Source organism: Falco cherrug, chromosome 10 (assembly GCF_023634085.1).
Source record: "Falco cherrug isolate bFalChe1 chromosome 10, bFalChe1.pri, whole genome shotgun sequence".
Classification (NCBI taxonomy): domain Eukaryota; kingdom Metazoa; phylum Chordata; class Aves; order Falconiformes; family Falconidae; genus Falco; species Falco cherrug.
This window is the reverse complement of record NC_073706.1, coordinates 35,148,069-35,162,376: the sequence shown is the minus strand read 5'-3', so window position 1 is coordinate 35,162,376 and position 14,308 is coordinate 35,148,069. Positions and strand designations below refer to the sequence as shown.

The window sequence follows — 14,308 nt, the reverse complement described above, 5'->3', positions numbered from 1 at the left end:
GGGGTGGCGTGAGAAGCAGAAAAGGCCTTCATTCTGTGCAAGCGCTGCTCAGCAATAATGAAAACATATCTGCATTATCAACACTGTTTTCAGCACAGATCCAAAACACAGCCCCATACTTGCTACTACGAAGAAAGTTAGCTCTATACCAGCTAAAACCAGCACACAGTCACTATTTGTACTGCAAGCCCAGGGCTGTATAGCTCCTAAGCATAGATTAAGCTGCTGCAATGGAACCAAGTAACTGAAAAGGCTTATTGGTGTTGTATTTGAAGGACACATGCCATACCTACCCAGCTACAAGTATTTTTGGAATTTCTCCAGCAAATGCTTCCGCCATCTCCCGGCTACCCACATTAGCAATACAATGCAGAGCAAGCCCCATGAAGGTGGGGTTGCGGCTGGCCAGATCATTCTTGATCGCATTGTTTATTAAACGAATCAGCTCACTGTTAGAGTTCACTAGTACGGAGATGAAGAGATATCCCTGTGATTCAGAAAAAGGAAAATGAAAATTGATTTTAGCTGACTTCTGTTAATGCCACAAGTCATTCCAAGACATATATTTCTCCTCCAATCCAAAACATATGGGCAGAAATAAATATTCAGACAGCAGAGAAGAGGTTATAAAGATTAAGTGAAATAAGCAAAAATTAGTAAGTTTAGTGATACCCTAATTTACTAAGTGTTTCATCAATCTATTTCAGCATATACTCAAAAGATCATTTTAGATGAATGGGAGCAAATCAAGAATTCAGCTTATTCAAACACTACTAACTTACATGTGCCTGATAAACACAGCCTCACCTAGGAAGATTTAAAGAGATGTTCTGAAAATTAAGAGGTTACTTACCTTTTAATGCAAGACTCAAGGCAGTTTCTTAGCAAGAATAATAATTTCTACACAGAGTACACACTTTAGGCTTTTACCATTAGTACAAGATTCCCTGTACACAAAGGTGTTTAAACTTCAGAATCGCTATTGGATTCAAAATAAGGCTTTTAAGATGGGGGGATGGGGGCACGCTGGAATGAAGCAAAGTCCTTTACAGACTACACAGCCAAGACAGGATATTAGACAGAACAGCCTATCTTATATAGAGACAGAGTTACTCACAATTTGTTTCTCTGTGTATCTATTGGAACTGAGCAGGTTTACAGCCTCCATGTGACCAAAGTCAATGTCATGCCCCAGAAGAAAAATGAAAAGCAATTTGCAGACATATTTTTTCTTACTGTAACCATCCAGAGCCTTGTCACCTGGAAAGCAAAGAAACAAAGAACAATTAAGTCTATGTTGCTCCTATATCCCGTTCTCCTTCCTCCGCAGCTCCACTAAGGTACCTCATCATACCTTAACAGTAAGAAGATTTACAGTTGGACATAGCAATTAAAATTGACACTTGATTCACTACATATCACCCTACAGTAGAGGGACAAACTGAGGGTTCAGCTATTGCAGTATCTGAATTCCACAGATTTTAAATGTGCTAATTATTAGCTTCTATTCACTCTACAGCAAGCAAAATGCTAAATATACCCACTTATCCCCGATTTAAAGGGGTATAAGTCTCTACATTTTGTGCTGAACACACGAAAGTTATCACAAACCATTATCAACAGATGTCAGACAAACAACTCCTCAGTTTTAGAGAAAAAATAGTCTCAGTCATAAAACAGGTAGCTTGTAGCTCTTCCTAATAGCTCGAGACAGGAAAATTCACCACACCGATTAAGTGATAGCTCATCTTTTTCAACAAGACATTCACATAGTACTAGTTTTAAATACTTCTCCAAGTGTGAAATTCATTTAAGGGGAAAAAAACCCCAAATATTTTAGTGCTAATTCCACCCTAAAGGACAATCATGAAATAATGCTGTCATCTAGTCCCTGAATTATCCTGCTATGTCCTTGAAGTATTTTCCTGCAAAGAGACAATACATATGCATTTATTAGATTTTGCTTTTCCTGCTTCTGCTAAGAGCAGCTGTATCTTTCATACACATGCCCTCTTGTTAAACCAATTACAAAATCTTTATCACAGTTAAAGGTCTTAACACACCTCCTGAAGTACACTACAGTAGAGAACTAGGTAGCAAGAAAATAAAAACAGCAAGTCTTTTTAGAATGATAAAGTGAAGAGATTCATATATTTTTTCAAGGCTTTGGGATGTAATGAGATTACCATGAAGTGTTTGTAAAATCAAAGTATTCATAAGTGTTTCAGTTTTCCAAGAAAAATGCATCCTAAATAGATTTTGTCTTATGTTGCAGTACTGCTGTATTGTAGAAACTTGTAAAAGCTACATGGGACAGTACAGCAGCTTACAGCTCATCAGCCAGACCACTTTTCCTGAAGGGCTACACATGAACATACACTCTCTGCTGAACATTCCTTCCCTATCCCAAATCAGGAGACAAAGGAGTGCCCACTGGATCAGGCAAGCCTGAATGCTAACAAGTTCAGTCAGGGTAGCAAAATTTTAATAGACACTGCTGCCTAAAAGGCTACATAAGCTCCTCAGCTTCTGCATTCTAAGCCCAGAATAACTAATCTGTCATACCAGTGTGTATTCCTTAGTGATGGGCAAGTTCAGCCAGAACAGGATTGCATAAAGTAAAGCTTAAATAACATATCCCTAACTCATTGCCCTCATGAAAAAAGCTCCAAGCTGCATTTTTTTTAAAACTTCAGATTTATGTAATAGGCAGCTAAATATATAATAAAGAATCATAGTATAGAAGCATCTCCTACTTCCTTCTCATCCAGTGGTGCAGAAGCAGGTTAGATTTCTCATGCCACGTATCTACAGCTCCCATAGATTTCATGCTACACTCGCTGACCACATGACAGCAATGAAAACCTACCAGTATAAATTTAGCTTGTGACGGATTGAACACTACCATCAATGTGTGAAGCCATGTAATACTAGCGAACCAAGAGAAAGAATACTGGCACGCTTAAGTAGAAGATGATAAAAGGTTATGTCTACAGGCTGCAGCTATGCATTTTGGTAGGTTGGTTTCTATTTTTACTCTAGAAACTTACTTAGTTTTATTTCAGCTGAGAAGACAGATTGAAGCACACAACTGTTATGTTAATACAGAAAACGATACCTTAAAAAGTGTCTACAGATTCAGATTTGAACTGGCACAGACAGCTTATCACTTGCCAACAAAAAGAAGCTTTACCTTAAAGCTGTTTTTATGCTGCACAAAGAAAAATTGCCTTCAGCTCTATACCACAGAAGCCAACACAACGTCACATTAATTGGATACATGAAACAGCATTACCAAATATACTCATGACAGTGAAATCCCACTACACTGGATCCTGTAAAGATTCTCTGACAACAGCTAGTTCTGCAGAATGCTGTCCAAAGATGTTTTCTTCACATCACATTTACCGTTTCCTGCCATAAGGCTATTTTCCTGCTGAATCAGCAAACAAATCCAGGGCAGTTTGCTTTACTAGAAGTCTGATTTAACATTAGAAGAACCAGAGTGAAACATCCAGACTGAGAGGGAGAAAGGTTTGTTTTGTTTTGAAGTGGAGTTTTTTTTTAGTGTGTATGTGTTTCTTTGGTTTTGTTTGGTTTTTTTTCTTCTTTGGAAGCAATATGGCCAGAGGGAAAACTAGATATTCAGCCATGTCTGTCTATCTGCTGTGGTCTTCAAACTATGGCTTGAACAGCCAAGGAATAAACTCATCTGTACTTACAACAAGGGAAATGAGTACCATCTTCTTGGGAAAGTAATATAATAGGAGGTATTTAAGAGCTGAAGCTTCCTGCCACCTCATCATAGCAGGGAGATGCAGATCAAAGATGCCTGCCTTCCTTAAGGGAAGCAAGAGAAAAAAGCCACAGGAAAAGGTAGAGCAACAGCTTTAGTTTTTATGTATATTTCAGCTGCTTCGGAAAAGTTTCTGCAAGCTCTCAAGATTTGTTTTTCCAATTGCTCTTCTGCATGAGGTACGGAAGAGAAATAATCTGTGAATAAGCCAGGGGGGCTTTATATTGCTTTGTAAGAACACACCAACTCATGACAAGCCAGCTGTTTCCAGGTGACTGAACAAAGGGACAGGTAATGCTGAATACCACTACCAGATACTATTAAGGTTCACAGAAGGGGAAACTAAATTAGCTGAATCCATCTTCGTCAGTGCTCCTCTAGTGGCAAACATCCACATAAGTGAGGACTTGCTGTGGTATTTAATAGCATTACTGTAATTAGTTGCTTCTCTCAGAGATACAGATACGCCTACAGGCGTCAGAAAGTAGCCTTCACGTAAAAACATGACCATAAGTGAAAAAACTCTAACTAGTCTCCAAGACTTGAGCTCCTGGGAGTCCAAGAGATTGAACTGCAGCTGTCTGTTACTGTACGATCCATCAGCAATACACAAAGTCACAAGTATAAACCCTATTCTCTCACCTTCCCAAATGAATCTGGTGTTGACTTCGTGAGACCAGAAGGGAAGAGGGAGTACAGAACATTGTAACTCATTTAATGAGGAACATAAGCAGATGAAAGTATGTATACTCCAAACCACACTGATGTTCACAACAAAGTATAGCAGTTGGGGTTTCCCCCCCCCCCCCCCCCAAAGTTTAGGACCCAGCTATTTAAAATGTTACATCCTTCCAAGATAGCAGTACTTTAAGAGCTCAGATTAGCAAAGTCCTTGGATCTTGGGGTATTTGAAGCACTCCTGATAGAAGCTACGCCACACAATCAAGCTCAAAACACGCTGACGTTTCCTTAAAAAGCAGCTTCCTTCTCCATCATGTGCTATCAAAGAACAGTATTTTAAAATCAGTACCTGAAACACTTTAAGACAAAAAATACAGTTCACTGGCTGCTTTCAAAAGCTTTTGGGCCTTGTTTGCAGAACTACAGTCGATGTGAAGGTTCTCAGTAACAGGCAAGCCTATAAGCTAAGGCAAGTAACAGTTCGTATAACTCTTCTTTAAAGCCTTATGATGTTCTGTTATTGCTGGGAACTATTTTTTTTTTAAATTATATTATTTTATTAGCTGAGGTATTTGAAAGTAAGAGCATTGCAGTCAAAGCTCTCACTGTAGTTGTCGAACTCCAGCTGTGTTTTGAAGAAGTCCGATTCAGATTCTTACTGAAATTTCAAGTTTAAATACTCAATTCCTCTCCCCCCCCCACCTCCATGTAGCATTTACGAAGTTATAAAAGTTCTATTTTAAATGTTACTAACAAGTCTCATTGCTTAAGCATATACTAAAATAGCACAGCTTCCCCCAGCCTAAAGCAAACATCCAAACAAGAGCAGAAGGAAATTTCACATGTTCTGTTATCTTTATTGCAATACACAATCATTTCTTTTAACTCAGCTCATTTTAGAATGCTTTCGGGAACATTAGCAAGTACTGCAAATCAAGTCAGCAGAAACAGGAAGGATTCAGAACGCACGTCAGCAGGTTTTGAGCACACTGGGCATTTCAAGGGCTACTTGCTTTCCCTGGAAAGTTTATTAGTAATTTTTCTAAGCTGATCAGCAAATAGTACTATTATTAAGAAAGAATTACTGTTTTCACATTTCTGTGCATCACCCCTCTACCATTGCAACAGAGAAGTTTTGGTTTTCATTGCGCAGAGATCTCTTTCACACAGCCTTCCAAAAAGGAAGAAATAAGGTAAAAATGTGTTATGAGACCCTTTAGTTTCCAGGCAGCACCTTCCATTTCTAATTTGGACCATGAATTAAAAAACAGCACCTGCTTTTGAATCTAATTCAGTACACTTACAAGCCAGCCTGCTGCACAGTTACAGAGCCTGCTACCAACCAGAGAGGACGACAAGTCCTGCCCCCAAGTGAAAATCTCACAGAAGGCCTGACAAACCTAGTCTCACCAGCATTCAGAAGTTCAATTGCCATCTCAAAGACAATACAATCTTAGCTTTTAAAACTGCAGTCAGGGCTTATGCAAAACAGAATGAATAACACCCTTAAGTGGGTCTCTGATTCAGTGTGCATCCTTCCTAGGTTGTTCATGCAGTTGACAGCAATCCATTGCTATACTGTATAAGAAAGCCTACAACTAGCTTAGAGGCCAAGAAAAATGAAGTTGCTTTTTACAAATGTATTTATACTTCCAAGACAAATTTCTTTCAGTAAGAGTGACAGTCCAAGACTTCTAAATGAAAAGCCAAATATTTGTGGCAGATAAATACTAGCTTATGGATTTGTAAGGGTTAGTTACCACACTACTACCACCAGAACAGTTTTACTAGAGTAGCCCTACAACTCTGGTGGTATTTGAAGCCTGGTTTTACTTCCAACAATACACTTTATTGCTGTATGATTGCCTTCATACATCTCTCAGATGACCAGAGGACACTGTGACTAATCAGACCCACCTTAAATACAAAGACCATGCTTTCACAGCCTGCCAGGAAAGCAGTTTACTGTTACAGTAGCTTCTGTTTAACACAGGTATTTAGAGGCTTATCTTGAACTTCCTGCAAAACGTTACTGTGTAGTTTGGGACAATAGAGAAGACTTGCTCAGATTTGGGAAAACAAATGAGCTGAAGTTAAAAAAAAAAAAGAAAAAAGATTATCAAGTGACACTGGCATGCTTCTACACAAGCCAAAATTAAGATACATTACATGTCTGAATTCTTGTAGCAAACAAGCTCTAATAAATACAAACCCTATTAAGCAATTAGAACAAAACTAAAATCTAATGCCAGATCTGGAAAACAGAACAAGCAGAGAACAAAGTTCCTTCGACCGCACAAACAACTTACAGATTTGCAGGCAGTTTCATTAGTATGCAAATTCTGCTCAGAGAGGTCAAAATGACACAACAAATAAACCAGATTTTTCCTCACTCATTTACAAAGCAATTACTATTCTGACAGACTTCAGTTTGGCTCAAGCATGGCAGCAAAATCAGCTTACAGTCTGAATATGTAAAAATGGAAAAGTGTGGAGAAACGCTGAACTCCTACAGCTTCTGCTTTTTTACACTGGTGTAGTTTCTCTCTACTACACACATCTTATCTCAGTTAATGCAGAAACATTTAAAGCAACCGTCAAGGACACACTGACCTCAGCAACAGAGCTTCCTCATGCTGAAACAGGAGACAAAGTCCCCTTAAGTAAAGGGATTCTAGATTCCTCCTGAGCTTGGAGCACAGAAGCCAGATCAGAACCCAAAGCCATAGCCTTATGTCCCATCAGTTCCAGAAAAGTATGGCTTCTCCAGAGACATACAGCCTCATCCCAGCCTATTAAGTACAAGGGTATTTTAAATAGCAGGTTACCCAAACCTAAGGCAGGTAACAGGCTTGCCAGCTGCTTTCATGATAGAACAAATACTTAGCCTCTGTGTGTAACAGTGTAAGAATGTATCTTGCAAGTTACATAGGGTGGGGGTCTAGGTACTGTGGAAGAGCATAAATATCCAGAGCAAAGAAAGGATACTTGTCACATACCAGTCTCTTATGCTACTCTCAGGCAAGAACATACCTGTGTCAAGAAACAGTACTGTCAGCCTTGCTTCTTAAAGTCAGACCTCACCCTGGTTACAGCAATGCAGCCAGCCCAACACCTGCATCTCCTCCCCAGGTAATTAACCCAGGGCTCCAGTATTCCCCATAATTATTTAGCAAGGGACTCCATCTTAAGTTCATAGGCACACTGTTGTCTTCATCCGTACTATGTAAACACATTTCTAGAAGTCAGAGGTACAGAAAAAGAAACTAGGCTAAACTGAATGATCCCCACTAAAACCAAGAATAAAACGCATTATGAGAGTGTGTTTATTTTTATGCAGTCCTTCTGCAAGCAAGAACCATGCAGCACAAAGCCCACACAGAACTTCTGCAGCAGAAAGATAGACAGCTATCACCTCCTCACACTCTCAAGGCCTCAAGCAGTTACAAAAGAAGTTGTCCAAACTCAGCTTCTTCCGAATTGTGACATTTATGTCTAGTTTTTGTTCAGGCTACATCAAATTATTCTCTTCAGTTAATTAAGATTTTTTCTCACCTGAAACCCATGCAACTGCAGTAATATACTAGCCATAGAGGATCAGTTCATGGGAAGGTATAGTCATCTTTCATTCAAGCTACTGAAAGAGCACACAGATATCTATTCAAAACTATTTAAACCGTGCTTACAAGATGCTACACAAAGTAGGCATGCTGAACTTACCGCACTAGTTTGCTGAAACCAACTCTGTTCTCTCATCACTGCCTGACTGTTCTACACAGCTCAAGGTCCCTATAATCTTTTCTCCCCTGCATCACAATTAACCAGTTTGCTGTCTACACACTTTTAGCTATTTTTGTACATAAGCCACAAAATACCTTGCAAGTTTTTATGAACTGTGCCATCATCATCTCTAACCTATGATTACTCAGTGATACAGCACAACTACCTCTGTTAACCAGAGAATGGTATTCTCACAGAAGTAATTTCACTTAGAGCTTCATTACTGCCAAGTTTTCTTGAAGTTAGTAATACAGTGGGCTATACTGTTGCTTTTAGAAAGACATGCACAGGAAAGAACAGTGAAGACTAGCTCTAGCATGTGTTAAGCAGCCTGTTACTAGAGGTGATATTAGCAGCCTTCTAAATACATGTTCATAAGCTCTTCACAGGGCAAGACTCAGGATGACCGATGATGACAAAATATTTAATTCTGTGTCAGCGTTCATTCTGTGATTTATTGCACTTTACTGGTAAGTGCACTCAAAGCATAATCATTATTAGCATGAATTTTAAAGGATGCATTGATTGCTGTGGTACCCAAACAATTCAGATTCACTTCTTTCACACTCTTAAGTTTACAGAAGTATGCAGGTTAACGGGTGTGGATGGACCCAAATGGAGTTTAACTTGTGTTAATTCAAAACACATAAGCCATCATTTTTTCTAGATTGCTTAGCTTTCATACGGAATAGGTTTGAATTTAGTTTCTTCATTTCAGCTCATAGATTAAAGTTTTTCTCATCAGGTGCAAAATCAAGGAGTTGGAGTAGTAAGCAGCAAGTGAGGTACCAACTACTCCTACCTCAAGACTATTACTCAACAGGATTTGACCACAGCCAAACAGCAAGAACGGGACTATATCCCTCCAAGTTAGTACTTCATGAACACCTCTGCAATTCCTTATTGCACTCCTTTACAACAGCATGTTTGACTCTAGCAGTGAAGCAAGAAGGTTTGACAGAACCTCTTTCATGCTTTGTGCACACTGGAACATACAGCTGGCAGTGAGGTTCTACAGCAGTTTCAGTAACTTTCACTTTTTTTATGCCTTTTGAAGTTTTCAGACCTTCACTGCAAACTGGTGACTTCGTCTGAAAAGCTTACAGGTCCATTAATGAAAAACCGATTAGGTTTTACAAACTAAAGCTTGCCCATCAACTAAATCAAGACAAAAAAGGTGGTGTAGCCTGAAGTCAAGCTGCTGAAAGAACTAGATTTCTGTGGTAGTATGACTGCAGGAAGGTTTCCAGCCAGGCATTAACCTCTAGTTGTTCTTCATGATAGAAGGGCATAAGTGGAGTAACTGTTAATATAGCTACAGGGAAGGTAACATGCTGCTTTCTCAAAACATCTGTTCAGTCTGAAAAATTAAGTAAGAAATTTAGGTGTTCAAATGAATTTCCAGCAACAACTGACAAATAATAATGCTGCTGACAGCAAGTAGTTTTACAAACACAGACCAAGAGAAAACAAGTAGTCTTTGTGGCTATACCTTCCAGATTAATGAACAAACTAGTTGAAAGACAAAGTAACAAGAAACTTTGACTAACTTAAGTGTACAGAAACTTATTAAACAGTTTTTCATCAAACTCAGTCTCTTTAGCTGAAAGATACACTAATTTGCCTAGTATAGATCTTGCTTTTATGTTCAACTGCTTTACTTAAAAGTTACAATTTTATGCTTAAATTTACTAGGCAGTAAGATCTACTTTCATCATACAGTTGGAACTATGAAAAATGGCTGCTACTCTTGTATGCAGGTTGCTGGTAGACCCTTGAACTATGTGTGTGGTAAAGATATTGCTTTATCAGCTACATATTTTCATCTTAATTCTGCTAGAAGACAGCTTAACCCATTACTCTCTAAAGGGGTGGGGAAAGGGGTGGTGCATAAGTTTAAACAGATTCTATTTTACCGGCAATAATTACATCTGCCCGTATCTCTTCAGACTAGTTCACAGCCCTCTGGAAGAAGACAGGCCGAGTAGTCACATAATTAAGAGGCAAAGTATTAGAAATAGTTTGTAAACAGTAGCTCAGTTCTTTGATATAGGAGGTATTTTCCTTCTGTTATGGCCAAGAGCCACAGGACTGGCAGGAAGTTCTGTAGTTAAGAGAACACTTTCAGTAGTTATTCTAACAGCCTGCTCTAGCATTTTGCTTGCATCAGCAGTTGACAAAAAAAGTCTAAGCATGTAAAAACAGAAGAAAAACCCATAGAATGTCATGTTAAGAAAACATGTATAGTTTAGTATGATGAAGTGACTTACCTTTAAATTTTGACCGAATGTTTGCTAGTTCTTTATTTATCCTCTTTATCTCCGCTTCTTTACTTTTGCCTGAAATCAAAAGAACACACATCAGGATACAATGCTTTGGACAGCCCTCTGACATCCTAAGCTTCTTTCCACCCAGCCATGCTGCACAAACATACAAATGTCAGGAGGAATTTTTACTCTCCCTTCCCAGTGTTAGGACTAGTTGAAGGCAAACGTCACAGAGGTAACTTGAGCATCACTTCATAGGGGAATCTGAGAAGCTAAAAGGACCTCCCTGTTTCAAGAAGCTTTGTAGACTTTAGATAGTATCAGTTGTATACAATTAATCTGTGAAGCCTTTACTACTGACTTCCACAACCACTTCAGTTTTTCTATTTCTTAAGCTGGCAAGAGAAACCGAATTCTATTTCCAATTTGATTACTAGGTTGACAGGGCTCAGAAGGAAAACATCGCCTAAGCACAATCTTATAAACAGTTTCTGTTAATCCTCACCTTAAGGACAAGCCTGTTGTGTAAACATCCTTACTGAATGGGTCATTCAGATCAACAACTTTAAAAACATTCTTAACAGACACTGAAGAGGAAAAGCAGTAAACTTATAAGTAGCCACAAGACTCAGAAGACCTCAAACATAAGCACATGCATAACTCCAGACTCTCAATATGCCCCATGAAAGTCACTTAAAAACCAGAAATTTTTAAAATTCATGTTTTATCAGGTGACTTTATCACCTTTGGCTTCTCAGCACAGTCCATATTTCATATCAACTTTTGAATCCAAGAATAGGTTATTAGGATTCCTAGTGGCTATTCAAGTTAGATATTCAGGGAAATAAGCTCCAGTTTAGATTCTGATAATGCAAAGTTATTCAAGTAATACTTGCACTGTCCAAAGCAGCCTATTGCTCTTCAGCATTTTAGGTTTTGGTGACTGAGATTCTATAGAGGTCTGGGTCCATTAGCTCCTACATGAGTGAGCATGGTAGGGTAGAACATGCAACTTGGGCACTATGTTCAGTTGCTTGAAGCCCGAGGGAAACAAATGAAGTCTGCTTTAGCAATGTGGAACAGGCCATTTAGTTGTGTTGGAAATTGAGACCTGAACCTATGCAAACTTTCAAGCAGCTTCCAAGATACCAACTAGCAGCAGCAGATGACAGCTTCCTTTACTCTTCATCCCATTTATTTGGGTACAAGGTTATGAATATAAGTCTCCTGGTCCTGTTTGAAAATGGTCCAACCTTACAAGTTGCGGGCATCAGATGCCCTGCTTTCACTCCCCACTCCAATCGTAACTACAGCCATGTCAGTGGAAGAAGGGTATGCAACAAGGCTTGAAGAGCAGATTAGGACCAGCATTCCACAGCACCTCCAATCTCACCCCTTTCTTCCACATAAGCAAAGCAACAACTCACAGCATTTAAACATCCTACTACATTTGCATGTCCAAGTCTCCTGTATCACCCAATAACTGTTAATCACCTCTCTACCATTCCAAAGATGATCAGACAGCAGGCCAGATGAAAGGCGATTAACTCACTCAAGGAAACAAGTGCCTTGGGAGAGGGTAATAACCAAGTATTTAAAGAATAAGGGAAGCCCACACCAAATAAGTATTAATCCAATTTTGTTTGTTTCTTGATTTAGGCTCAAAAAAAAGAAACTGAAGTTGCGTACTTCCAAAACCAACTCTTGCCTAAGATGGAGAAAACTGGTTTATATTAATATGCCTATGATTACGGCCACAAGAGTACAGACACATAGCAAGACTCACAGACTGTACAAATGGAAACAAGTTAGGCCCAAAATAGACACAACTACTTCAGTTTGCCTCGTCACTTTAACAAAACACCTAAAAACTTGCTTAAAATGGAGTCTTTCTGTTCTACAACAATTTTATAAGGCACACTGCCCAAAACACTGAAGTGCTGGGTGCCTTGGTAAGCACTCCACATAGCAAAACAAAACCACCAGCCAACTTCTCCCATACCCAACCCCAGAACACTACTTACTTGTACCTATTTGTCCACTTACTGCTTTTAGAAAGTTAAGCATTTTCAGACTCAAGAGTTCACAATACCTGTTCTGAAACATAAGGTGTAGTTGCTATCTGTATGCATCTTGGTTTTCAGATAAAGCAGGAGCTATGCCCACTGTTTTAATTTGACCTAGAAGCTTCAAATGACTTCTAGAATGACAAAACTAGAGATCACAGTATACTTCCCTCCATTTACAAGATGCATTTGTTAGGATCACAACGTTTAACCAGTTTTCACTAATATATCATGCAACACAAGTTTTCTTCTAATTTAACTTGCCAACCTTAAATACGCTGGTTTTAAAGCAGTAACACTCTTTACTGTATAAATAAGCAGCAGCTCATACAATCTAAGGCTTAAAGTGTCTTCCACTATAGTTTTTAAATTTGTCTTAATTGGATTAGATTATTTGTCCTTCACACATGGCAGAGATACTAAAATGTTCACGTCTAAGATACTTGCCAGCATTAGAAATTCACTACTAGACTGAAGCAACTCTTTTGCTCCTGGGTCCATACTCTATGAACACAGGGCCACACTAACATATGCCAACAGGGTGCAAGTGTTTCTGTAAATAAAGAACACTCCAATTTGTAAGCCATCACATTAGCACTTTTTAAAGACTTGAAAACACCTCCCTTATTTTCAGCAATTTATCTGCTCCAGATAAGTCTTAATTTCTAGAACTATAAATTTATTTTTCCCTTTTACCAAGTTAAGGGCACATCTCATTAAAACATTACCAATGAGTTGGGAGATTTTAAACTTCATTTAGATTACCCGGGCAGAGAACACTGACCTCAGTCCAGTATACTGCTAACTTGAGTACAACATTTAGCTACTTCAGTTTGAAAGCTAGGTCCTTGCTCTATGTCTTCAGATTCTGTCCATAAGGAAAGCACATTGCAATATTTACTTTGAATTATTATTAAGTGTTTCTCTAACCTCAAGCATGGCAATAATCACTGATGTACGTGCCAGCTTGTTTTTCTTAACCCAGGACAAAAATCAAGGCCATCATTTTTTTGTTAATCACCAAAACCTCTCAGCAAACCTTTCAAGCAGCATTAACTACCTGTTATGCTCACAGGTTATCAGTTACTGCTAGAAACTGAGTTCTTCGTGTCCTAAGCAAGTTAACAGAGCACTAAGGGAAGCCTGACTAAAATACTCCAGGAATTTGTGAAGTCAGCACCTTTGGCAGAGATGGACTGCAGCCTCAGCAACAGAAAAATCAAAATCCCACCCCCTGCACACACAGCTATAGCAGTGAGTTGACAGGAACATCCACATTAAACAGGAAGCTCACATCTGAAGGTTTGTTCTCTCAAAGTTAAAAACTTGCATAGCATATGAACAAAATCCTGTTTTGAATAATTCTTTCAGGCAGTTCTATTTTGAATACAGTACATAGTCTCATCTAGACCCTCATAAAGCACATATAAAACTAGCTGGTGATGAAAGTTTTCACTCCACTCATTGGAAATCATGTTGAAATTGAATTGAAATCAAGTGACAAGACAAGAGGAAACAGCCTCAAGTTGTGCCAGGGGAAGTTTAGATTGCATTTTAGGCAAAATTTCCTCACTAAAAGGGTGGTCAAGCATCAGAACAGGCTGCCCAGGCAGGTGGTGGAATCACCATCCCTGGAGGTATTTAAAAAATGCACAGATGCAATGCTTAGCAACATGGTTTAGTGATGGACTCAGGAGCCCTGGGTTAATGGTTAGACT

At 38.9% G+C, this 14,308-nt stretch overlaps 1 protein-coding gene across 4 annotated transcripts in view; it reads right to left on the bottom strand.

Annotated features, from left to right (window-relative positions):
* The window catches only part of AP2A2 (adaptor related protein complex 2 subunit alpha 2), a 46,246-nt gene that overhangs the window by 21,734 nt on the left and 10,204 nt on the right, over positions 1 to 14,308 (bottom strand). For all 4 annotated transcript variants that reach the window (XM_055722383.1, XM_055722382.1, XM_055722385.1 and 1 more), the window contains exons 2-4: positions 10,528 to 10,596; positions 1,118 to 1,260; positions 294 to 487 (exon numbers count right to left, since the gene is read on the bottom strand). In XM_055722383.1, coding sequence (XP_055578358.1) covers positions 294 to 487; positions 1,118 to 1,260; positions 10,528 to 10,596 — 406 coding nt within the window. The remainder of the gene's footprint in view (positions 1 to 293; positions 488 to 1,117; positions 1,261 to 10,527; positions 10,597 to 14,308) is intronic.